The sequence below is a fragment of the Chiloscyllium plagiosum genome, chromosome 4 (assembly GCF_004010195.1).
Source record: "Chiloscyllium plagiosum isolate BGI_BamShark_2017 chromosome 4, ASM401019v2, whole genome shotgun sequence".
NCBI lineage: Eukaryota > Metazoa > Chordata > Chondrichthyes > Orectolobiformes > Hemiscylliidae > Chiloscyllium > Chiloscyllium plagiosum.
The window spans coordinates 105,319,650-105,344,649 of NC_057713.1; the positions used below are offsets into that span (position 1 = coordinate 105,319,650).

The 25,000-nt window shown below is 39.7% G+C and overlaps 1 protein-coding gene across 2 annotated transcripts in view; it reads right to left on the reverse strand.

Moving 5' to 3' along the window:
• Nucleotides 1-25,000, reverse strand: part of itga9 (integrin, alpha 9) — a 371,784-nt gene that overhangs the window by 220,909 nt on the left and 125,875 nt on the right. For both annotated transcript variants that reach the window (XM_043688825.1, XM_043688826.1), the window contains 2 exons: nt 24,432-24,586; nt 8,903-9,060 (listed from right to left, as the gene is read on the reverse strand). In XM_043688825.1, coding sequence (XP_043544760.1) covers nt 8,903-9,060; nt 24,432-24,586 — 313 coding nt within the window. The remainder of the gene's footprint in view (nt 1-8,902; nt 9,061-24,431; nt 24,587-25,000) is intronic.

Genomic DNA, 25,000 nt, shown 5'->3' on the forward strand with positions numbered 1-25,000 from the left:
GGATGCGCTGCCTAATAGGGTGTTGGAAACAGATTCAAAGGGTGCTTTCAAAAGATAATTGACCAAAACTTTAGAGGAAATATATTGCGGGAACATGGACAAAGATCAGGGAGTAGGACAAATTTAATTATTTGTTTAAAGAGCCAGCAGAAACCCAACAGACAACATGACCTTCTTTTATGTTCAGCTATTGTAAGATTCTATGATTTATCCCTTTTGAATGTTATTATTCAATGTGTTCTACCATCCTTTCAGGCAAAACAATCCAGATCATAATTCTCTGCATATAATAAATCTGATTTCCCATCAGATTTTATTAATAATTTATTTAAATTTACATTCTGTAGTTACTCATGAATGTTGCCAGTTGAAATGGTTTCTCATTTAATGTTATTCGAACCCTTTAATGAAAAGACTCTTCTGCCAGATCTAGCCTCTGATTTTGAATGCTTTTCTCACTTGTCAAACCAGCCCTTGAAGAGTTTAGGAGGGTCTTGATCTCCCAACTCCAATTTTCCTGTCCTGAACTAAGGCAAAGATTTTTGCTGAGCTTCAAATTCAGGCTTCCTGTCTCCATTTCCGGCAGCTGCAGTATTCAATAGCATGGGAAATTGGGAAAGCTGGGAACCAACACAATACTGCCAGATACTGCTGACACCACTGTGGGAGCAAGTATTTTGAAATGTCCATAATTGTGATGGATGTAGATGGATCTTTTCAAGTGATGCCAACGATATCTGTACAGAGATGTCGTGAATGTTTTTTGTTCATATAGGGGATGTGAGCTTCACCGACTTGGCCAACACTTATTGTCCATCCCTAATTGCCCTTGAGAAGGTTGTACTGAGCTGCCTTCTTGAACCACTGCAACTAATTTGCAGTAGGTACACCCACAAATTACAAAAGGAGTTTCAGGACTTTGACCCAGCGACACTGAGAATATGGTAATCTGTTTCCAAGTCAGAATGGAGAATGCCTTAGAGAGGATTTTGCAAGTTGTATTGTTCCAACGTATCTGCTGCCCTTATCCCTCTAAATGGTAGTAGTGGTGGGTTTGGAAAGTGCCATCTAAGGAGTCTTGGTGAATTTCCACAGGGCAACTTGTAGATTGTAGGCACTACTGTTACTCTGCATCAACGATGCAGCAGTGAATGTTTGTGGAATATTGGGCGGACCATGGTTTGGAGGCAAGAAACATAATAAAGATTAGCACAAAATGAGTTTACTACTTCAGTCATTATGAATTGCTGAAATAGGAGTTATAGCTTTTTTACTACTATGAGCAATGACAGTGCTTTGACTTGAAAAAGTAAATTACATCACATGGATACCAGGTATTTACTTGTAATAAATGGAAAGCTGTCAAGTGAAAGAACATGTGAAAGTGGAAAGATGCATTTGAGTACTTATCCAAAGTGTTATTCTGCACTGAAATTTGAAAGTTAAATTCAGTTTAAAATCCAGACCTAACTGTGTGAAATTCCCCACTTGCATTAGTTTTTGTATTTGAAGTTCAGTTTATCCATCTGTTTGGTTGTTTTACTTGCATTAATAAACATGACCTTGGAACATTCTCAAACTCTCTTCATAGACAATTCAGAGCATTGTGAAGTATAGGTATTGTGATCTCGGAAATATGCCAGCTAGCTGGCACGTAACTGGAATGCATGAACAACAATTAATGACCAAAAGCTGTTTTAGTAGGGTAAGCTGAGGAAGAAATATTAGTTCAGACACCTGTTTTCCAAAAGCACCATGGGAACTATTTATATCATAGTAGCTCATCATTCCCTTAGTACTGCACTGAAGAATGAGCCTAGATTATGGGCTCAGGTCTCTGGAATTGAAATCCTATTCATGATCTAGACTGGAACCAATACAGTGATTTCTTACAATAACCAAATTTTAGCTGCAATACATCTCTAAATTTAGTTTACATTAATGGGCTCACAACATAATCCTCTTAGGTTATTTCATTGACTGACACAAAACCATCATCCAAAACTAACAAAGTCTTTTTGAAAACCTATTCTTAATTACAAATGGAAATTTAATCCTGAAAGAGTCAAATGATTTATCTTTCTGAAATAACTATTTGATCAGAGCTGGGATAATTTGGAGGTTTGACGCCTTCGGCTAGTCCAAAAAGATAGATGCTCACATTAATATGTCCATTTAAGCTTTAATAACTCATGTCTTATAACAGAATTGACATGTTCCAGTGTTTCTCTGCTTAAGTAAACTAAATACATCACAAAAAGGGAGGAAGCAGAGTTTTGGAAATCAAAACACTCATTGCAAAGAGGGATAGCAATGGTTTCCTGTCTCCTCACAAAATTTCATAGAATAGTGACCTTGCTGAGCATGGGCTATGCTTTTAGACTCTCATTACAAACAAGTTGGCAATTTTAAATCACCAGAAAAATCACATAGACTGAGCTCATCATTGTGTCAAAGTTCGAGATATGCGTACCCATCACTCAATATATTATGCCAGAAGACCTAGCTTCACATTTTGCCCTACCTTCAGCTGTTTAGGTCTAAACCTCTGGAATTCCCTCCCTAAAACTCTCAGCATCTTTACCTCTCAGTTTTCCTCGAAGCCTTAACAACCAACTCGTGGACCAAGAGTTCTGTCATCTATCCCAATGGTTCAGATGGAGGATCATCAGCCTGAAAATTTCCTCTTAAATACTTAGCCCTTCCTCTCTCCAGAGACGCTGCCTGACCTGCTGAGTTTTTCTAGCATTTTCAATTTTTATTTCTAACAATTCTTTATTTGGAATTTCTCAGAAAAGGAATTTTCCTTTGAATATATAACTACTAAATCTGCTTCTAACACCTATTCAGGCAATTCCTGTATTATAAAAACTCACAGTCTAAAATACTGTTCTCTCATGTCGTCTCTAAATTGGCGATCATCCTAAATATTTTTTCTCTAGTTGTTGATGCTTCTACCATTGGAAACAATTTTTCTTTACTTACTCGACCAAACCATTCATTACTTTGAGTAATTCTGTCAAATAAATTGCCTGTTAATCTCCTGTACCCTGAGAAGGATGAACCCATTTTTTCCAGGTTCTTGCCATAACTGAAGTTCATCAGAGACAGAGACAGAGACAGAGACAGAGACAGAGACAGAGACAGAGACAGAGACAATCTCTTCTTTTACCCATCTGGTCTTGACATCCTTCCTAAAACATGATGCACAGAACTCAATACTATACTCTAACTAACAACTCAACCATTAATCTTTAATGAAATTTTAGCAGAACATCCTTGCTTCTATATTCCATTTCTCTACTGATAAACCAAAGATGCCATTTTTTTTTCAAGGCAGCCTTTACAATTTTTCCTGTAACCTTCAAAGCCTTAAGGATCGCCTTTAAGGAGAAGTGAGAAGTTGATAGGTAGAGTTATAAACAGAGAATTCCAGAATTTTGGGCTGAGGCAGATGGAGCCTCAGCCCCAACAATCAACATCCCGAGGTCTCTATGTTCCTACACTTCCCATTATAATTGTACCAATTTGAATATTTTACTCTCCCCAATCTGTCCATCATCATCTGATGAAGTAATAAAGATCAAGTCCTTCAGAAGGAAGCCTTAGAAAAACGTGAGTTTTAATAAACTAAATGAGAAGACCGTAGGTTCCAGTGCCCATATCAAAAACTTGACTATGACTCTGGACCATGACTTCAGTGCAGTATTGTGGGAGTGCTACATGGTCATTGTTTCCCTGATCATTAAACAGAGAACACGTTAACCTATTCAGATGTTACATACATAGCCCATGGAACTATTCAAAGAAGAGCAAGAGAGCTCAATGCGCTAACCCGCATTTCCTTCAAGGCAACACTACCAGCATGGAAATCTAATCCTGGCTTTACAGCCAGCTGCCGGGTCTTCCAATGACCCTGTGTGGAAGTCTAGTCCCAGCATGGAGGTCTCATCTCAGCGTGGCAGGGCGGTCTTGGCCTGGATTTCCAGCATTCCTTGAACCCAGAAGTCATTAACTGAACTGTGATGAAGTTTTAATTACTTTCCCTTATGACTTCTGTCACTAATTTAGGTGCCATGGCGAATTCTAGAACTTTTGTAAAAATACATGTGACAATAAATTATTATTCTATTCTAAAAGAAAATATATGGCCAGTTATTACTGCTGTTAGTGGCACTTTGTGAACATAATTTGGCATTCATGTTTAATACCCAGAATTAAAACTGTGAGCATCTTTTAAGAAAGACAATACTTCACTGTCTATTAATCACTTTGGAAGCTTCTGAATTGCAAATCATTGCCGTTTTTAAAAGCATAGTTGAAATCAATAAGCCATACTTAGAACAACTGAGGACATGAACAAGTTTATGCTTTTGAGTAAGATTGTGCATCTTGAAGACCATAGCTAACTACTTATAATACAATTAATGAATGTATGATGCAATATAAAATTCTGGTAGAGTATCAAAACATGAAGAAATAGGAATTAAAAATTGCTCAAATATTTTGAACAACAGCGACTAGGAAAGCAGAAGTACTTGTTATAGTGTTGAAGGCATGTCCTGTACCTTTGAGAGAGAAGAATGCTGTTCTGAACTGACAGCTTACAAGCATCTGTGTATATGACTAGATGGCAGTCCCAGAGTGTATAGAAACATTGAAAATATGTAATATTTGGCTGCGAAAAGGATACCTGAGTTTTGGTTGCTGTTTTGACAACAATTTGAATTTAACCAGTTTAAATTATGCCACAGGATACTACAACCCAATTCAGTTTGACTTTATGGTTTTGCCAACATCAGCTCCATGAGACGATCCAATGTTGGGGGTATAAAATTGCGGACATTTTGAAAATTGGAGAGAGAACAACTGCTGTTGAGACAGAATCACATGGAGAACTAACATCTTGCTCCCCAAGAAATTAGGAAACACTCTCTATTAAAGGTAATTTTTCATATGAAACATGCTCTCAGTAAAAAGAAAGATGACCCAGGGAGATCTTCAGCACAAACAAGACAGACATACAAGATAACAGCGGCTGTGTGGTTTTGAAATTAGTTGAAGTAACTTTAATAAGTGCCTTATTGGAACAGCATATTGTTATAGAGTTGGAGGCAGATAATAGCAGTTAAGAGAAAGGGGGTGGTTAGAGTTGTGAACAGTCGTAGTTTAATGTTCACTTTTAGAATTAAAAAATAAATTGATGTTATTTCCTTTAAATTGTAGAATTTGGGAGTTCTCTGTCACTCATTTTAACAGATTATGAGGCAAGACAAGCTTTTCTGGGTGTTTGGGTTTAAGTAAGAGAAGGGTTCACCTCTGTTGTAACATGCCAAACTGATACAATACATTAGGTTTGGTAAAAATGATAGATGTTAAAGTGAGTTCTGAAGTTGGATAAAGAGTTCAAAGACACAAAGATATAGGGAGAAAATTCTAGAGTTTTGGATCAGACAATGAAGGAATAGTTACTAACGGTGAGGCCAAGGAAGTGGCGAATGCAGAAAACATGAGTGTCATTATAACATGGAAACCTCAGTGGGTTGGAGCGGTTTACAGAAAAGGTGAGAAAAGGAGCTCAGGGAAATTCGAACAGAAGATAGAGAATTCTCAAACTGGACCAATATAGACCAGCAAGAACAGGAGCGATGGGTGAACGGGAATGGGCGTAGGTTAGATTTTGCTGCAGTTTTGAAGGAGCTCAAATTTATGGAGAGCGGAGGTTCAGACTCCAGCATTGAAATTTTTGAGCCTGAAGCTAAGGGCAGCAATGGTGAGGAGTTCAGCAGTAAATAAGCTGAGCTGATGCAGAAACAGGTGGTTTTGTGGAGAAGGCAGTAGGCAGTCTTAATGATGATGGTATGACATCAACAGTTCCATCTAGGGTCAAACAGAATGCCAACTTGGTAAAAATATTATTCTGCTTGACAGTGACCAAGAAAAGGGACTGTATCAATGACTAGGAAATGAAGATTTAGGTAGGGTCCAAAATGAATAACCTCATGGATTCTTCTTCCAAGTGTAAAAGTATGGATGTGAGCTGAGAAACATTTGAAGGAGTTTCAGTGGATACAACTGAACAGGAGACTGAACACCAGGTTTATTAGACAATAAAGGAATGACGCTGATGAATGATGGTTGAGTATTGGTATAAAAAGCCACAGACAGCTTCAGAAGGATAAGAGGGATCGTACACTGTGGTGGCAACAACAGATATTATCGGCTCATGACACTGGTCGAGGCGGTTTCAGTTCTGCAGCAGAATCCGGTCCTGGATTCAAGAGATTCAGATTTAAAGGGCACGGGCTTAGAAGGCAACAGTATTTCAAGAAACTCTAATAGGATGAAGAGAAAGTTCACAAAGACAGAAAGGTCGAGGGTATCTTGTCGAGATAGTGGCTGACAAAGGCAGATTTGAATGAACTCGAAAGGAAAAGAATGAGTCATATCTGCAAGACAAAAGAACAGAGCACAAAACAACTCCTACAGGATGCCAGGTTCTAGAAACACATCCAAGAAAGATAGGCCGACAATCTGGAAAGAATTGCTGAGACCACCCATTATCCATTTCTGGAAACAGGTCCAATTACAGTTAGCAGACTTAATGCAGATGCAATGGAAAGGATTCAAAACAGTCACCAAGAGATACTCAAAAGATTTAATCTGTTATCAAAGGAGTGTTGACTTTGGGGGTGGAAGGCAAATCAGGGCTTTATAGTAATAGAAAATGTTTTAAAAAGAACCAAAGTTAAACAAATGTTTGGCTTGGTTTTATATAGCACCTACCCACAACCTCAAGATGTTCCAAGCACTTTACAGTAAACGAAATAGTCTGAAATTCTAGCCACTTCTACAATATTGGAAAGCAAACTCTATGACATAACAACTGGACAAAAATGATCTAAGCTTCACATTTATGTTTAATTTACATGATAGTCTGATGCCAAGCATACCGAATATGGGTCTTGAGGTTTCATACAGGAAATTGACAGTTATATATTTTTTTAAAATGCAGATGCTGGAAATCTAAAACAAAGCAGAGAATGTTGGAGAAACTCAGCAGGTCTGGCCAAAAGATTGTCGGCTTATCATTCTCTGATGTGTTTCTAGAACCTGGCATCCTGTAGGGGTTGCTTTGTGCTCTATTCTTTGCCTTGCAGCTATGACTCACTCTTTTCATTTCGAGTTCATTCAAATCTGCCTTTGTCAGCCACTGCCTTGATAATATATCCTCGACCCTTCTGTCTTTGTGAACTTTCTCTTCATCTCCAACCTGTTTTCCAATTAGAGTTTCTTGAAATACTGTTGCCTTCCAAGCCCGTGCCCTTTAAATCTGAATCTCGAGTTAATTACCTGCTGCTGCTGCAGAACTGAAACCGCCTCGATCAGTGTCATGAGCCGATAATATCTGTTGTTGCCACCACAGTGTACAGTCCCTTTTATCCTTCTCAAGCTGCCTGTGGCCTTTTATACCATTGATCAAACCATCAGTGCAGAGAGAAACAGAGTTAACGTATTGAGTCCAGTATGACTGTCCTCCAGTGTTGAAGAAAAGTCACGCTGAACTTGAAATATTACCTCTGCTTCTCTCTGCAACCTGCTACCAGACCTCCTGAGTTTCTCCCACACTTTTTCATGGGATTTTAGGAAATATACTGTTTCTTGATTCTGCAAGGAGTTAGCTAAAATAGATAATGTCACTGAAAAATATAATTTATGTGGCATCTTCCAGGAAGTTAGGAAATCCTAACTGCATCACAGACAATGAACTGGCTTTTGATGTGTCTTCATTGTTGGAAACGAGGTAGCCAACTTGCTTATCAAAGTTTCACAAATAGCATAAAGACTCCTAGCCATCTGTTTTACTGATGCTCATTGAAAGATAATAGTGGTCAGAACTTTTCTTCACGATAATTTTATGTCCATCTAGCAGGAAGGCAAGACCTTGATTCAACATCTCATCTGAAAGATGATATCTCCAACAGCAGCATCTTATTGGTACTGCATTACAGGTATTTTACGTGTCAACAGCCGAAGTTGGAATTTCATTCTGGGGTCAGGCAGTATGTCTGCATCCCAACTCTGCATTAGGCTCTGATGGCTTTTTTCTCCCCCCCGAGCTGGCCAGTGATGGCACACACACATTTTCTACATAAAGACTGTGGGCAAGCTCCTGACTGTGGCGACCTAAAAAGGAGCCTCTCCAGAAAGGTTAGGTCAACAGCCTCACCATCAGAGTTGCAAGTTGCCAATGTAGCTAGAAGAGTGGGGAAAGCATCAAAATGGAGATGCCTATCTAAGATTTTGACAACAGGCAAAAATAAAACTGGCAAAAAATAAAGCTGCTAGATTGCTACACGAGATAAGGAGTCCATCCACATGGTGGTCTACGGCCACATCTTACAGGCATAGCTACAGGATGCAGGGATGGGGAATTAAAGAATATTACAAGAAGCAGTCACCAGCTCTTCAATACTGACTGCCACCACCCCATACACCCCCTTCCACCAGCAAGCAATTTCCATTCACTGGCCAGGATTAGGCCTCAGTGGAGGAGCTGATTAGCATCTCCAGTATGTTCCTAATTGGCCCTTTAAGGGCCTTAATTGGCTACCCGCTACTTGTGGGTAGTTATAACAGTTGTTGTGACTTGTACCTTCCAACACCTATTCCTAAAGAAGCCCACAGGCAGGAACACACACAAGCTGGGACATAAGCATGCACTGGGAAATTCTGGACCTGCCCACTTCTGATCTAGTCTGAGGCCATTGAGACGTTCACCTTCTGCTTCATAAAAATCACATCCTTATTTCAAACAGTAAAGAAATCAAATCAACTGACAAGAGATTTGCAATAATGTCCCCAGAATCTATCTAATTGTCAAATGGGATTGCGGACTGACCTTGACAATGACAAAGTAGTGCTTGCAGCTCTCTTTCCTGGAGGACAGCTTAATTTTCTCCATGACCTGGCTCATTGGTTCACTGGCATAAATGTAAACCCTCGCCTGCAGGCCTTTCTGTTTCTTCAGTGCATCTGCTGTCAGATTGTAAATCAATTCTGGAACGAAGCAGTGAATTAAGTATTAGTAAAGTCATTATAGTACACATCTAGCATTCAGGCACACCAAACAAAGATAATCTAGTTAAAACAGGAACATCAAAGATAATAGTATCAGCACCAGCTTAAATCATATTTAATCTTAAAAAGTCACACAAACAGCACTTCTGGACATAAAACAAAAATTTTAATAAGTCACACAGGATATTAAGAAGAGTCAGAGTGAGGGACTCTTGTTGCAGAGTGGTAGTGTCCCTACCTCTGAGCCAGCAGCCCTTGATTTCAAGTTTTACCTACTTCAGAGGTGTGTATTAACACCTCTGAACAGGGTGATTAGGAAGTATTTTAAAAAGTCACCTCGCAATGCATTATCAGTATCAGTGTTATTAGAAAATTGCTTCATTTTTCCATTAGACATTTCACTGCTGTCTCATTCATCCAACAGCTTCTCATGCCTTGCCAGACATAACAGAGGGAAGAAAAATCTGCATTTTCCTTTGCCTTCAAAGATTCTTTATCCCTCCAGTTCAGTGTCCTGTGCATCACCCTAACACAAAGTTATCAGATACACTTGATATCCAGTAGAAACAGACCATAAATTATTCAATGTTTTGAACAAGAACTTTTGCTCAGGTGTTTCTTTGCTTCTCTGTTACACTTCACCATAATGAGAAAAGTCCTGACAAGGCTGAGTTTGTGTACAGAGCACAGCAAGCTACACTGCTTGATTTTGACTGGTCATCTTAGTCTGGACACCACAAGCCTATATTCCGCCTCTTGAGGGAGACTGCCATCTTGATTTTGTGCCATTATCCAACTTGAAGCAACCTTAATTCTATACTGTTTGAAAGAGACTGTGTATAATTCTACCAAAGCTCAGATATGAGAGACAGGAATGCACGACTGAGTTAGTGATTAAAGCACAGAGCACACTTGCATTTATGAATAGTTTAGATAAGCTATCAAAAACAGATCAAAACCACACTGAAGGTTTCAGCTGAGCAGAGTGTGTCAGCTTGGATCTGGAAAGGCTACATCATGCCTGATAAATAGGACTACTTTCTAAAGCAATAACTAAATTACAACGGGCATGCCTATAAATATAATTTAGCAAATGCCTTCTGTAAATCTGTGTAATGTCCCATAACAGAGAGTAACAGTTCAAGTGAAACTCATGGAATTGATAGTACATTACTGAATGATTACAAGATTGGCTAGACAGAGAATGGGGTTAATGGTCATGTACTCTAACTAGCCAGATGTAACAAATGATGTCTCAGAGGATTGTGTTAAAGCTTCAACTATTCAGATTAATCAATAACAGCTTAGATGATGGGATAGAAAGATACATAATTTGTACATGAATAGAGTAGATGAATACATAAATTACAAAAAAGGTAAGAGAATAGTAAATTGACAAAATTACAAATGAATTTCAAGATGGGCAAGTGTGTGATTGCCCGAGTTAGACTTTAAAGAATAGATTGCAGTGCTTTTTAAATGGTAAAAAGCAAGATACAACAAAGGTGAAACAAACTTTGCAGTTATGTGCATGCAGGTTAACGTTATATAAACGGATCCAAAGCAATTAAAATGGATAATGGAATCCTGGTCTCTCTCTCGCTCTTTCTCTATATATATATCGAAGACTAGAATACAGAAGATTACAAGTCGTATGCTGTAGCTGTATAAAGTTCCAATTTGACTACACCTGCTTTTTCAATTCTAAAATAGGAGCAGGAATAGAACATTTGCTGCCTTGAAACTACTCAAAACAAATCTCTGAGAGAAGATGTTTTCTTTCTCACTATCTTTGATCGGAGGCCTCTTATTTTGTAACCGTTCTAGGTTCTACTATGAAGGGAAACATTTTTCCATATCCACTCTGTCAAGCCTCCTCAAAATCTTACATCCTTTAATAAGATCACTTCTCATTCTTCTAAACCACAGTTAGTACAGGCCCAATCTGTTCAACATTTTGTTTAGAGGACAATCATCCCAAAAATCAACTTTATTTCTCTGAACTGTCTCCAATGCAAATCTGTTGCTCCCTAAGTAAGGGAAACAAAACTGTATGTAGTGCATTGGCTGCAGTCTTACCAAAGTCCTGTACACTTTCACAACTTGAATACCACATTCTCCTAACAATTGATACCAATGTTCCATTTGCCTTCTTGACTACTTGCAGTACCTGCATACTAGAATTCTGTGATTCACATCCAAGCAAATCCAGATTGCCCTGGACAACAACAATGAGCAGTGTCGCTTTTATTTTAAAAATATTCTGCTTTTCTATTCCACCAAAGTGTGGAACCATACAAACTCTCACACTATTATCTATTTGTTCATGTTTTGGCAACTCATTTAAACTATCTATACAGACCCTTTGTGCTCTCCTCAAATCTTGCTTTCCCTTCTATACTTGCATCATCAATAAATCCGGCTACAAGACACTCTGTTGTTTCATTCAGTTACTAACATAGCTTGTTAGTCTATGGACGCACCTTAGTGGGTCCTTGCCTTGGGTTAGGGCTACCTGCACTGGGCAAGGTATGGGTGGTGTCTAAAGTCAAGTCAGCTTTGGACTATTCCCCTCAAAAGGAGAAGTTTCTGTAATGGTTTGCAGGGCAGTGCAGAAGAGCCTCAGAAGGTAAAATATGGATCAGTAGTGGGAACAATTACTCTCTGCAAACTCCCACACACTACAGTCGAATGCAGTAAATTCTCTGCTATCTCTCTTTCACCTTGTATTTACCTAATGGATAATGGTTAAGTCAAAATTAGCAACTTTTCTTTAACCTGTTTCAATTCCCATTCTTTTACTTTGCTCTACTCCTTTTTTTTGCTCATTTGTTCCTTTGTTTTATTCATTACGTATTAATTATAAGTCAGTTTTTAAACTTGATGAATTATCAGAATAATCCAATGTTAGTACCCTCTATCTGGTTGACTTTGAAGTGAATTTATCATTCATAAATGGGTCTCTGGGCCCCATGTTAGCTCTGACCTTGCTTCATAAGGTTGAATTGTTTTCGGATTCTTCCTTGAATCTCATAAACGATCTCTCCTCTCAGCCTCCTATCTCGGGATTTCCAGCTTTTCTATTTCTACAGACTGAGGATTAAGGAAATACTTCTCCATGCAAAGGGGAAAAGGTTTGTTGGGAACTCTCTTCGCAAACAGCAGTGTTTGGTCAGTGATTCTGATCAGCCAAAAGTATAAAGGAATACAGGGTGAAACAGCTTGCTGGCAATAAATCACGGAGCAGCCTTGATCTCAATAAATTGAGGAGCAGGTTTGAGGGGCTAAATGGCCTCCTTCTTTTCCTGTGTGTGTACATGGAAAGAAGGAAAACACTTACTATTTGGTTAAAAATCACACAACACCAGGTTCTATAACCTGGTGTTGTGTGATTTTTAACTTTGTACACCCCAGTCCAACACCAGCATCTCCAAACACGACTTACTATTTGGAGGTTCACAACAAACCATTAGGCTAAATATCAGCTTCCATAGTGTCCTATCAGAGTAACTTTCTCACGCTGAGGGATGAGGCGAGCACAATAACCACAAGGGAGAAAAGTAAAATGACAGTTTTCATAAAATCAGAAGTCTTATTTTTCCATTTTATTTTTGTTTTAATTAGAGTTCCCTGATTTAACAGGGCTGTGTTTGGTTTTCCTACGAGCAAATTTTATATTTTCCAGCTGTTTCCTGTAACATGTTTCTGACGAGATGAATGAGCATCCAGAACTAACAGAGCTGCACAGGGTACTACATTCAGATAAAGGTCCTCTCTCCAGACAGTAGCACAACTGAAGGTGTTTTAATGTGTGTGCAACTGTAATTTATTTAATACTCATTAAAGGGGTGTTTATTATAAAGTGGAATATGTTTGGTAGGGTGGCCTTTTTTATATTGTTCCTCAACATCTACAAGGACCATTAGCTGCATATCACCCCTCCCCCACACCTCTGCCAGTATAAAGCTCTATTCTTCTCGTAACAGAGGATTCTTCTTCTTGCTAGTAATTTCAAGTAGCCACAATCTCTGCTTGAATTCCTGCGGCAAGTAGGTTAGGGATTACTTCTGGTTCTTTGCATTTAATTTTTTGTAAGGCAGTCACGGCACATATATATTCTGGAGGCTGTTTGCAGACAGCAGCTTGGGGCCAGATTTGTTACATCCATGCCTTAATGTGTGATGATCCAGTTCTTCTAGCTCTAAGAAATCAGATATATATCTAAACTGCAGCATAGTGTGGGACTACTTGATCTGTCATGTCTGTCACAGTGCTAGCTTGTCAGCTACAGCTGTCCTACGAATTAGCGCAACTCAGAAATATTCATAAAAGTAAAAGTAGCTGAAAGTTAATTATATGAAAGATATTGTAAAAACCCAAAGCTAATTTGTATGGTTTCAAACTAAATAGTCCTGAAAGGCAGAGCCAATGAAAGAAGAGGAAATCGTGCCTTGTTTCTGTCAATGAACAAATAGAATGTGTCAAAGCTCAAAGTGAAGGAATGATGAAATTTCAAAATAACACCCAAGTAAATAAAAATGCAGTTGCTGAAACATCTACAAACCAAAGTAATTGACAGCATTAAAAGATTGCTGAGGCAGCTAATACACAAGATCATGGGAAACTGTCACAAGGAGCACCTACAGATCCAATGGATGCACATGTGCAACCCACGGCAGCTGAATAGCATCAGCAAAAAATATCTGAGAACTTAGAATTCTTGGAATGGTCCAGATTCCACAGCTGGGCAAGCAACCAGATAACCAGAACTAATTATTTGGAGTCCTAGGAGCTAAGTTACATTACTTTCTTATATCTTAATGTAATATCATGACACTTGTATTATAGAATCATCAAAACTAGTTATTGAATAAACCAACCAGCCAGAACCATGCAGGCAGTATTTTTGAAAGGCTAACAACTTTAAATAGCCACAGTGGAAATTAGATGAGGTTAAAAGGAATGAAAGCAAAGCCTAGTGTATAAAAAGTGTTAAAGATAATGAAAGTACGTGATAAAGTTTTACAGCACATAAGTAGACAATTCAACACATTCAGTGGTTATGCTTCACATGAGTCTCCTTTTACCATACTTCATCTCTCTCCATCAACAGATCATCAATCTCTTTCTCCCTCATGTACTGATCCGGTGTGTGCTTCAATGCATATATGGTATCTAACCACTCTGTGGCATCGAGTATCGCATTTCCACCACCAAGAGGTTTCTCCTAAATTCCTTTTCCATTTATTGGCATCCGTCCGATACGTATGGACTTCCCCAGAAGTGGAAACATCCGCACTATGTCTGCCATATCAAACTTCTTCAAAAATATGACTACAATCAGTCTATTTCTTAGTAGGGAAATCTTACTGCAACTGTACAATGTGCTGGTGTACTATGAGCAGTTTTAGTCCCCATATTTAAGGAAAGGTATCATTTCATTGGAGGTAGTTCAGAGAAGATTCATTACGATGATCCTTCAAAAGGAGGAATTATCTTATGAGCAAAGGTTGAACAGGGTGGGACTCTACTCACTGGAGTTTAGAAGAATGAGAGGTGATCTTATTAAATCATGTATGATTCTTAAGGGGCTGAGAAGATGTTTCCCCTCAGAGGGTCTACAATTGGAGGATATAATTTTAGAATAAAGGGCACCAATTTCATAGAGTAGAATCCCTACAGTATGGAAATAGGCCCTTTGGCCCAACCTATTACTCTACATTTACCCCTGATTAACACACTTTGCCTACACATCCCTGAACATTATGGGCAACTTATCATGGCCAATTAACCTAACCCGCACATGTTTGAATTATGAGAGGAAACCAGAGGACCTGGAGGAAACCCACACAGACACGGGGAGCATGTACAAACCCTACACAGACTGTCACCCAAGGCTGGAATCAAACCTGGGCCCCTGGCACTGTGAGGCAGCAGTGCTAACCACTGAGCCACTGTGCCATGCTATTTTAAGACAGAGAAGGAGAACTTCATTGCTCAAAGGGGTGAGTGTCTTTGGAACTCCATGCTTCAGAAAGCTGTGGGGGCAGACTCCTGGTATATACTTAAGGCTAAGATAAATAGATTCTGGATCAGTAGGAGAATCAAGTATTATGGGGAAAGGACAAGAAAGTGGATGTGAGGAATGTCAGAGCCATGATACAATTGAATGGCAATGCAGGCTTGATGAGCCAAAAAGCTTACTTCTGTTCCTAGTTCTTATGGTTTAAAAAAGTCTTAGCCTGTTCAGTTTTTACTGATAGTTGAATCCACACTTTCTGAAATCATTCTTGTAAATCAGATCTTGCTGTTTACTCAATACTGCAATACATTTTGTAATATGGAAACCAGATTTAAACACAGTACTCATTTGACAATTTTAGGACAACTTGTCTGTTTTTAATTCTGTTCCAGTAAAAATACTCTTTCAAATGAAAATTCATACCTAATAAAGGAGGAAAATTTACAGACTTAATGTGCAAGACCACAGAGGTGGGTCTATTGGCAATTCTAACAAAAAGTCAGCACAGACAGAGTGGACTGACTCTGCTCCTTCTCTGTTATGTGACTGAATTGTATAAATTAACCAGAATGCTTCTTTAGCCTTCACTACTACTTTTAATAACTTGTGAATCTCTTTTTTTTAGCTGTTGTGCCTCCAACACATTTGGCGTCATAGAGATGTACAGCATGGAAACAGACCCTTCGGTCCAACCCGTCTATGCCGACCAGATATCCCAACCCAATCTAGTCCCACCTGCCAGCACCTGGCCCATATCCCTCCAAACCCTTCCTATTCATATACCCATCCAAATGCTGCTTAAATGTTGCAATTGTACCAGCCTCCACCACTTAAATTCATATTTCCCCAAAGTAGATGACCTCCTCATTTCTCTGACCGAAACACAACTCTCATTTATTTCCACTGAAGTATTTTGCCATTTACGAATGGCAAATGAAGCGAATGAATATCTTTTTGTGTTTTGTCATTTTTTCTCAATGTTATCCATACCATCCAACTTGATGTCATCGACACAGTGATATCATATTTCTTACCCAAGTCCAAATCATTTGTGTGAATGATGAGTAACATTAGACTGATCCAGCACTGATCCCAGTGATTCCCTATCCTGGATGATTAAAGGTTTTTAAACAACACTATTCTCTACTTTCTCACCAGTATGCCATGCATTCTGCTGTTTGTATCTGGACTCTGTTTTCTGACCTTACTAATAAGGTTGTTATATAGTAACTTTTAGGAGGCTTTTAGAAGGTCCATTGTGCATACTTTTCAGTTCAGGAAAAAATGTAAATAACAAAATACTTATAAGAACAGGAGTAATGAAAAGCAATGGTGCAAAAAGTTAACATGTAAGAGAATAATAGCAGCAAGGATAAAAAGCAGTCATTTACCCAATTAAAAGTTTTATTTATATATTTAAGGTCATTTACCCTAGTAAAAGTTTTATATACATATTTACGTACAATAGAAATAGCTTAATAGTAGCAGAAATCTAGTTTCAAGGGTATAATGTATTAATTATCACTGAGACCTGACTACAATGGAAATGAATAAAAGATAAATACTCTAGACGAGATAGCCTGGAAAAAAGAACAAAGATTGGAAAAGGAAGAGACATAGCAATGTTGATAAAAGAACGCACTAACATAATATTAGTGAAAGAGGTTATCAGCAAGAGAGAATACAACTGAATAAATAAAAAACAAATGTAAGACTTTGCTAGGGGTTTACTACAGGCAGCAGTGTTGATGTTGTGAGATATGTACAAAGATCAAAGAAACACCTTGCAAAAATAGTGTGGCGACAATGGAATACTTTAATTTCAAGTAGACTGGGAGTAACAGAATACCTTTGGTACCAAAGGTAATGAGTTTCCTGTTTCTGAGACAGTTTTCTGGAACAATGGCCCTGATATTAATGAAGAGGTATGCTGGGAATCTGATGTCAAAGAGTTAACCCGATTGTATGTTCACTGCACTGTTCAGTCACATTTTGCTGAAGTCCCCACATTATTGCTTGACTTCTGAGTTATCGTGATTGTGTAACAGTTGCCAAATAAAAAGCATAACTTTTTATGGGGTCCTGAAGATCAGCAGGAGAATTTGGACTTACTTCTAAATTCAGTGCAAGAAGCAATTTAATAACCTAACCAGGTCAGAAAAGGCAAATACCCTCACCTACTGCGTGCTGTGCTCGTCACTATAACTCCAACCCATTTCACTCTGCCATTTAAGTCTATTCTATCTCATCATTCCACATACTACTTCATATTTTCATCTGCCCACATTTGCTACTCCTCCAAATCCTTGTTGTCATACCACCGCGGGCGGCACAGTGGCACAGTGGTTAGCACTGCTGTCTCACAGCACCAGAGACCCGGGTTCAATTCCCGCCTCAGGCGATTAGATTAGATTAGATTACTTACAGATTAGATTAGATTACTTACAGTGTGGAAACAGGCCCTTCGGCCCAACCAAGTCCACACTGACCCGCCGAAGCGCAACCCACCCATACCCCTACATTTACCCCTTTAACCTAACACTACGGGCAATTTAGCATGGCCAATTCACCTGACCTGCACATCTTTGGACTGTAGGAGGAAACCGGAGCTCCCGGAGGAAACCCACGCAGACACGAGGAGAATGTGCAAACTCCACACAGTCAGTCGCCTAAGTCGGGAATTGAACCATGGTCTCTGGCGCTGTGAGGCAGCAATGCTAACCACTGTGCCACCGTGCCGCCCACCGCGACTCTGTGTGGAGTTTGCACATTCTCCCAGTGTCTGCGTGGGTTTCCTCCGGGTGCTCCGGTTTCCTCCCACAATCCAAAAATGTGCAGGTTAGGTGAATTGGCGATGCTAAATTGCCCGTAGTGTTAGGTGAAGGGGTAAACGTAGGAGAATGGGTTTGGGTGGGTTATACTTCGGCAGGGTTACACTTGTTGGGGCGAAGGGCCTGTTTCCACACTGTAAGTAATCTAATCTAATCAAACCACTCCATGATACGCACAATCTACAAATGCACTGGGTGTACAACACCATTACAGTATTATGTAGGTCTGTTCTTTTCCTTGTTGCACAGAATTAGGTAGGATATATAGCCCAAATGGGTCAGTTAGCTTGATGGCTGGTTTATGATGCAGAGTGGCGCCAACAGTGTGGGTTCAATTCCTGCAACTGTTGAGGTACCAAGAAGAACTCTCCTTCTCAACCTCCCCCCCCACCCTCCTAAGGTATGGTAGCCCTGAGGTTAAACCACCAACAGTCATACCTCTCTAATGAGAGAGAAGCCCTATGGTCCAGTTGGAATACGGTGACTACTTTCTAGCACAGAAATGGGCCACTTGTTCCAAGTGGACTATGCAGGTGTTTGGAATCTTGTTGCGCCTTTTCCCACCTTTTCATATCTAAATCCACCACTAACTTTTTATTCCTTTCTTCCTCAAAAGTTTGTGAGCAAGAAAAAAAAACACAGGACACTAGGGAGAAGACAAAAAACTTATTTTAAAATTCATTCATGAGATGAGGGAATCACTGGCTAGGCCAGCATTTATTGCCCATTCCTAGTTGCCCAGAGGACAGTTAAGAGTCAAAAAAAAGCCTGACATAGTCAGTCATTCTCACAGAATCATCACTCAAACGAACAACATCTCAGCCACCACCATCACCATCCCTGCATATGATCCAACCTAGCAGACAGCAAAGACTGAGAAGATGTGGTGACATTGAGGGATACAACTGGGAAGGAACTGCCCTGAGAGTCCTCAACATTGTCTTTGTACTGCACGAAATTTCATGACATCAGGCTAAACATGATTAAGGAATGGGGAAAAGATGCACCAATCTTCAGCCAGAAATGCCAAGAGGGCGATCCATCTTGGCCTATTCCCGAGGTCTCTAGCATCACAGGTGTTAGATTGAGTCGATTTGGCTGAAAACTATGTGGTATCAAAAAATGGCTCAAGGCACCAGGTACTGTAAAGGTTATGGGCCCAGACCACATTCTAGGAGAAAGTGAGGACTGCAGATGCTGGAGATTAGAGCTGAAAATGTGTTGCTGGAAAAGCGCAGCAGGTCAGGCAGCATCCAAGAAGCAGGAGAATCGACGTCGATTCTCCTGCTCCTTGGATGCTGCCTGACCTGCCAGACCACATTCTAGCCAAGTACTGAAATGCTAAGCTCCATAATAAGCTACACCATAATGTTCATTGGCATCTACCTGACTGTGAAATAGAACAAATCTCAGTCCATTATCCCCTACCAGTCCAGCTTGATCTCTGGCAGTGTGTTGGAAGGGTTCATCAATTGGTCTGCTCACTGATGTTCAGTTCCAATATGGTTACTTAGGTCTTGACCACATTAAGTTAGCTATTTTGGTAGCAAAAACAGGAAGGCAGATTATCTCAAAGTGGTAGATTGGGAAAGGGAGAGGTGTAATGAGACCTGGGTGTCCTTGTACATCTGTCCCTGAAAGTAAGCATGTAGTGAAGAAAGCAAACAGTTATGTTGGATTTCATTCTGAGACGATTGAAGCACTAGAGCAAGGATATCTTGCTACAATTGTACAGGGCCTTGTTAAGACCATACTTGGGGTAGTGTATGCAGTTTTGGTCTCCTTATCTGAGGAAGGATGTTCTGTGCATGGAAGGAGTGCAACAAAGTTTTACCAGACCAATCCTTGGAATGGCAGGATGGTCGTATGAAGAGAGACTGAATCAGTTAGGATTATATTCACTGGAGTTTACAAAAATGAGGAGGGTGGGGGAAAGGGGTGTTCGCACTGAAATCTATAAATTTCTAACAAGTAGAATGACACAGGTAACATGTAGAAGGTCTAATAAGGGACAGTGCGGTGCAGGACAGGACAGGTGGCAATGGAAGATAATTTTAGTGGTAGTGATCATAACACCATTTTAAATTTGTTATGGGAAAGGTAAAAGATGGTCTACAAACAATGTATGTGTGTGTGTGTGTTATAACAGGTACAAAGGGAGCAAATCAATGGAAGCCCAAGTGGAGTATGGAAAGTGCAGAGGTGAATTAAGAAAGCAATTAGGAAAACATAGAGGTGGCATGAAAAAGCACTGACAGATAAAATAAAGGAGAATCCCAAGATATTCAATAAGTTTAGCAGGGGGAAGAGCTTAACCATGGAAAGAGTCAGGTCCATTAGGAGCAATTTGTGCATGGAGGGTATTAAATGAATATTTCACATTTGTCCTCACTTTGGAGGAGGAGGATGTCGGTACAGAATTCAGGAAGAGGGACTGAGGGGTTTTGAGCAGTTTGATGTCATGACTGAGGAATATTGGACATTTTGGCAGGCTTAAAAGTGGACAAATCCTGAGATCTGGATCAACTGTATCCCAGGCTATTGTGGGAGATGAGGGAGTAAATTAAAGGGGCTCTGATCCAAATTTTTAATTTCTGTCTAGCCACGGAGAGGTGCCAGAGGACTGGGTGACAGCTGATGTGGGTCCACTTTTCAAGGGCAAGCTAAACCAGGGAATCACAGACCAGTGAGTCTCACATCAGTGATGTGGAAATATTGAAGAAAATTCGGAAGGAAAGAATTAATCTCAATGTGGAGAGACAAAGTTTGATCAGGGACAGCCAACAGGGCTTTGTCAGTGGGATGTTATGCAGAACAAATCTAATTGAATTTTCTGAGGTGGCAACCAGGTATGTAGATATGAGTAGTGCAGTTGTACTTTTTATTGATTTCAGCAAGTCTTTGACAAGGTCCCATATGGGAGACCTATAAAGAGGGTAAAAGCACATGGGATCCAGCGTAACTTGGCAAGTTGAATCCAAAATTAGCTTCGTGGTAAAACACAGAGGATGGTGGTTGAAAGTTGTTTGTATGTTTGGAGGCCAGCATCCAATGATATACCGCAGGGATCAGCACTGGGCTGTGATATATATAAATGATAAGCAAGTTTACAGAGTAGTTGACAGGGAGGAAAAAAGGTCTTTGGTTAGAGGAGGATATGGATGGATTGGTCAGATTGGCAGATCAGTGGTAGATGGAATTTAACAGGGCTAAGTGTGAGGTGATGCACTTTGGAAGAAGGAACAAGACAAGGGCATATTCAATGAATGGAATGATATTAAACAGCTCAGAGTTACAGAGGAATCTTGGGATGCTTGACCACAGATCCCTGAAAACAGCAGGATGGATTAATAGAGTGGTTACGAAGGCACATGGGGCACTTGCTTTTATCACCCACAACATGTATTGTAAGAGCAAGTAGTTAATGTTGGAGCTGTAAAAAATCTTTGGTTAGGCTACAACTGAAGTACTGTGTACAGTTCTGGTCAGTGCACTATAGGAAGGTTGCAACTACAGAAAAGGTTCAACAGGATGTTTCTGGGCTAGAGCAATTTAGCAAAGAAGAGAGGCCAGATAACCTCAGGTTGTGTTCTTTACAGCAGAGAAGGTGGAGAAGGGACCTAAGTGAGGCATATAAAACAAGGAGGGATATGATTAGATTAGATTACTTACAGTGTGGAAACAGGCCCTTCGGCCCAACAAGTCCACACCGCCCCGCCGAAGCGCAACCCACCCATACCCCTACGTTTACCCCTTACCTAACACTACGGGCAATTTAGCATGGCCAATTCACCTGACCTGCACATCTTTGGACTGTGGGAGGAAACCAGAGCACCCGGAGGAAACCCACGCAGACATGGGGAGAACGTGCAAACTCCACACAGTTAATCGCCTGAGGCAGGAATTGAACCCAGGTCTCTGGCGCTGGGAGGCAGCAGTGCTAACCGCTGTGCCACCGTGCCGCCCACTAATGAATACGGTGGATGGGAAACTGCTCAGTTGAACAGTCAGTAATAAGGATGCACAATTTTAAGGTGAAAGGCAGGAGGTTTAAAAGGTGGTGGGAATCTAGAATGCAGTTTCTGGAATCTGGAATGTCTGGGAAGGCAGTAGAGGTGGGAAACCACAAAATCTTCAAAAAGTCTTTGGTCCATAGGCTTGAGTGTCAGGTCATTTCAAGTATTCATCCAAGTCCTGGAAAGTGGCATGAGTGTAGATTTAGAGTAGATCTTGTCACGGCAGACATGGGCCGAAAGGCCTCTTCTGGACTGTATGGTCCAATAATTCTTGATAAACGTAGGAAGGATCTATCTGATTACCAGCAGTCCAGAACCAGGGTCAAAGTCTACGGATACAGGAGAGGCCATTAGGGCTGAGATGAGAAGACTTTTTTTCACCCAGAGATTCGCAATCGTGTAGAATTCCCTGTGACTGAAAGCAGTCGAGGCCAAAATGTTGAATTTTTTCAAGAAGTTGAGATATTCTTCTTCAGGCTAAATGGATCAAAGGGTATGCAAAGCAGGAATGGATCATATTGAATGTTGAGCAGGCCCAAACAGTTGAATGGCCCACTCCTGCTCCTATTTTCTATGTTTCTATATTTAGTCTTGGTCCAAACAGGGATACATGAGCTCAATTTCAAAAGGTGGGGTGAGACCTTAAGAGAATTTGAATACAAAGCCTGATTGTAATTATATAAATCTCAGGTTGGATCACATTTTGAGTCCTGCGTTAGTTCAGGGTTCTGTATAAAACCTGAGGGTAGACATATTGGCTTGGGGTCACATGTAGTGCAGATTCACATGAGTGATAACAGGACTAAGATGGTTAAATTATCAGGGCAGGTGAAATTTCTTTTGCATCTAGAAGATTTTGCAATTGAGTTCTTTCAGATAATCAAAGGGCTTGTTAACGTAGATGGAATGAAATGATTCTCTGATAGAAGAGTTTAGAATGTAGAGGCCTAACTTTACAATAAGAGCTTTGTCATTCAGGAGTGTTGTCAGGAAGTGTTTCTTCGCACAAGGAGCAATTAAAGGAAATCTGGAACAGTCTCCCCAAAAAACTGTTTATGCAAGATCAACTGAAAATCTCAAAACTGAGATCAATGGGTTAGGTTATAGCATTTGAGATACGGAATCATGACAAGTAAATCAAGTTTAGTCACAATTTCACTGAAATAACAACATCGATGTAGCCATTGATCAGACTCTGCTCCAGTCCAAATACATGTTCCTGACCATTCTTCATTTTCCCATGGTCTTTCTCCAAATCTTTACATCCCTGATAAAGAGGCAGGCCAAAACTAATAATGGGATGGAGAAAAATACAATTTTATGTTGAAGCACTCCACCCTCCCTAGTTATGAATTATAAAACAAAATGAGACCCCAGTTTGACAGGATGGTATGAAACTTAAATGTTAAAAATTATAAATGGAACAACCATTCCTACCAGGATTGATATGATTTCATAAAACCATAGAATCCTCACAGTGCAGATACAGGCCATTCAGCTCATCACGTCTGCACCAACCTTCCAAAAAGCAACCCACCCTATCCACATAACCTCACACTTTGGTTAACACCTAGACTGCACATTCCCGAACACTATGGGATAATTTAGCATGGCCGATCCACCTAACCTGCACATTTTGGACTTTGGATTTATGGAAATGCTGCTTGTTTGGCTAACTCCTAATTACTGATTTTATTCAAGTCTTATAAATTGTTCACATTTTACTCAACCTCAGTATTGTGTGAGGATTATTGAACAAGGTAATTTTATTTGTTTCAAGGTACTGATTTAAAAATAGTATATGGACAACAAGTCAAAGTTTAAGATCTTATTTCAACACTGATTCATGTTCTTCATACACTAAAGCTTACAAATTCTTAATCATAGCATCTAAATCACAAATCAGTACATACTGGAGTACATTTTATGATTTGTGCATTTTAGGAGCAAATACTTAGTGTGCTTGTATATTATTCTAATTTTATTTTGACAGTCACTCATCCTTTTAATGAAAAAGGAAAAAAAAGTAAATCTGGCTTAAGCATCGGCGCTAAACATTCATACCTGACATGTACAAATTGAACAGTATTTCCAAATTTTAAATAATTTTAAAACTTTTAAAAGAGACAGCACATGGTTAGATTCTCTAGCTTAATTAAATTCCCAATGATTACAAATTAGTCCAACAATTTTAAATTTTCATTGAATTGCAACTCTAACCATAGTATCAATGTTTTTTGGAATTGGATATTTACTCCTGTCAGGATGGTTTGCAAAGACCAGTCAGTTGTTTTATCCCTGCCATTCTGTAAGTGGATGGGAAATCAGTTGGAAAACAAAGAAATAGAGTCATTCAATCTTAATTCAGTCAAGCAGAAACGGCCATGTTTCCGTTAACTCGTTGCTTCGTCAACCTGGGAAACATTCATAGTACCAAAGAAAAACTGAGCATCACAAAGAAAGTAATCGTCAGACTGTTACCTATTTCACCCGGGACCTGCTTGCCATGAAAACGGAAACAAGTGGTGACATTTAGACAGTTGACTGGCTGTATGCCATCATGGCACTGTGGAGCTGTGATGTTAATGGAGTCAGGAAGTAGAATGGAGATCTCCAGGGTAATAACCGGACGAGCTCTGAAAAGGAGTAAAAATATAAAAAGAAACATTCTCAACATGAAACCAAATAAATCAGAGATTTCTCTCCTTTGTGGGTTGTGGGTAACTAACCTTTTCACAAACATGAAACAGTGAAATCGGCACAAAGATCCAATATGGAGGCTGCAGCCCTAACATTCCAGTGCAGTACTGAGGAAGTGCAGCACCATCAGAAATGCTGTATCTCAGATGGGATTTTAATCCAAAGTCCTACCTACCTCAAATAGATGTGAAAGTACAACTCCGAAGAACAGCTGTGGTGTGAACCTTCGTGACCTGATTGATATTTATCTGGAATCAACATTACAGAAGCTAATTAGCTTGTCTTATATCACTTTGGCGTTTGTGTAGGAATTTGCCATGTGCAACTTGGCTACTTTTGTTTCCTTTTCA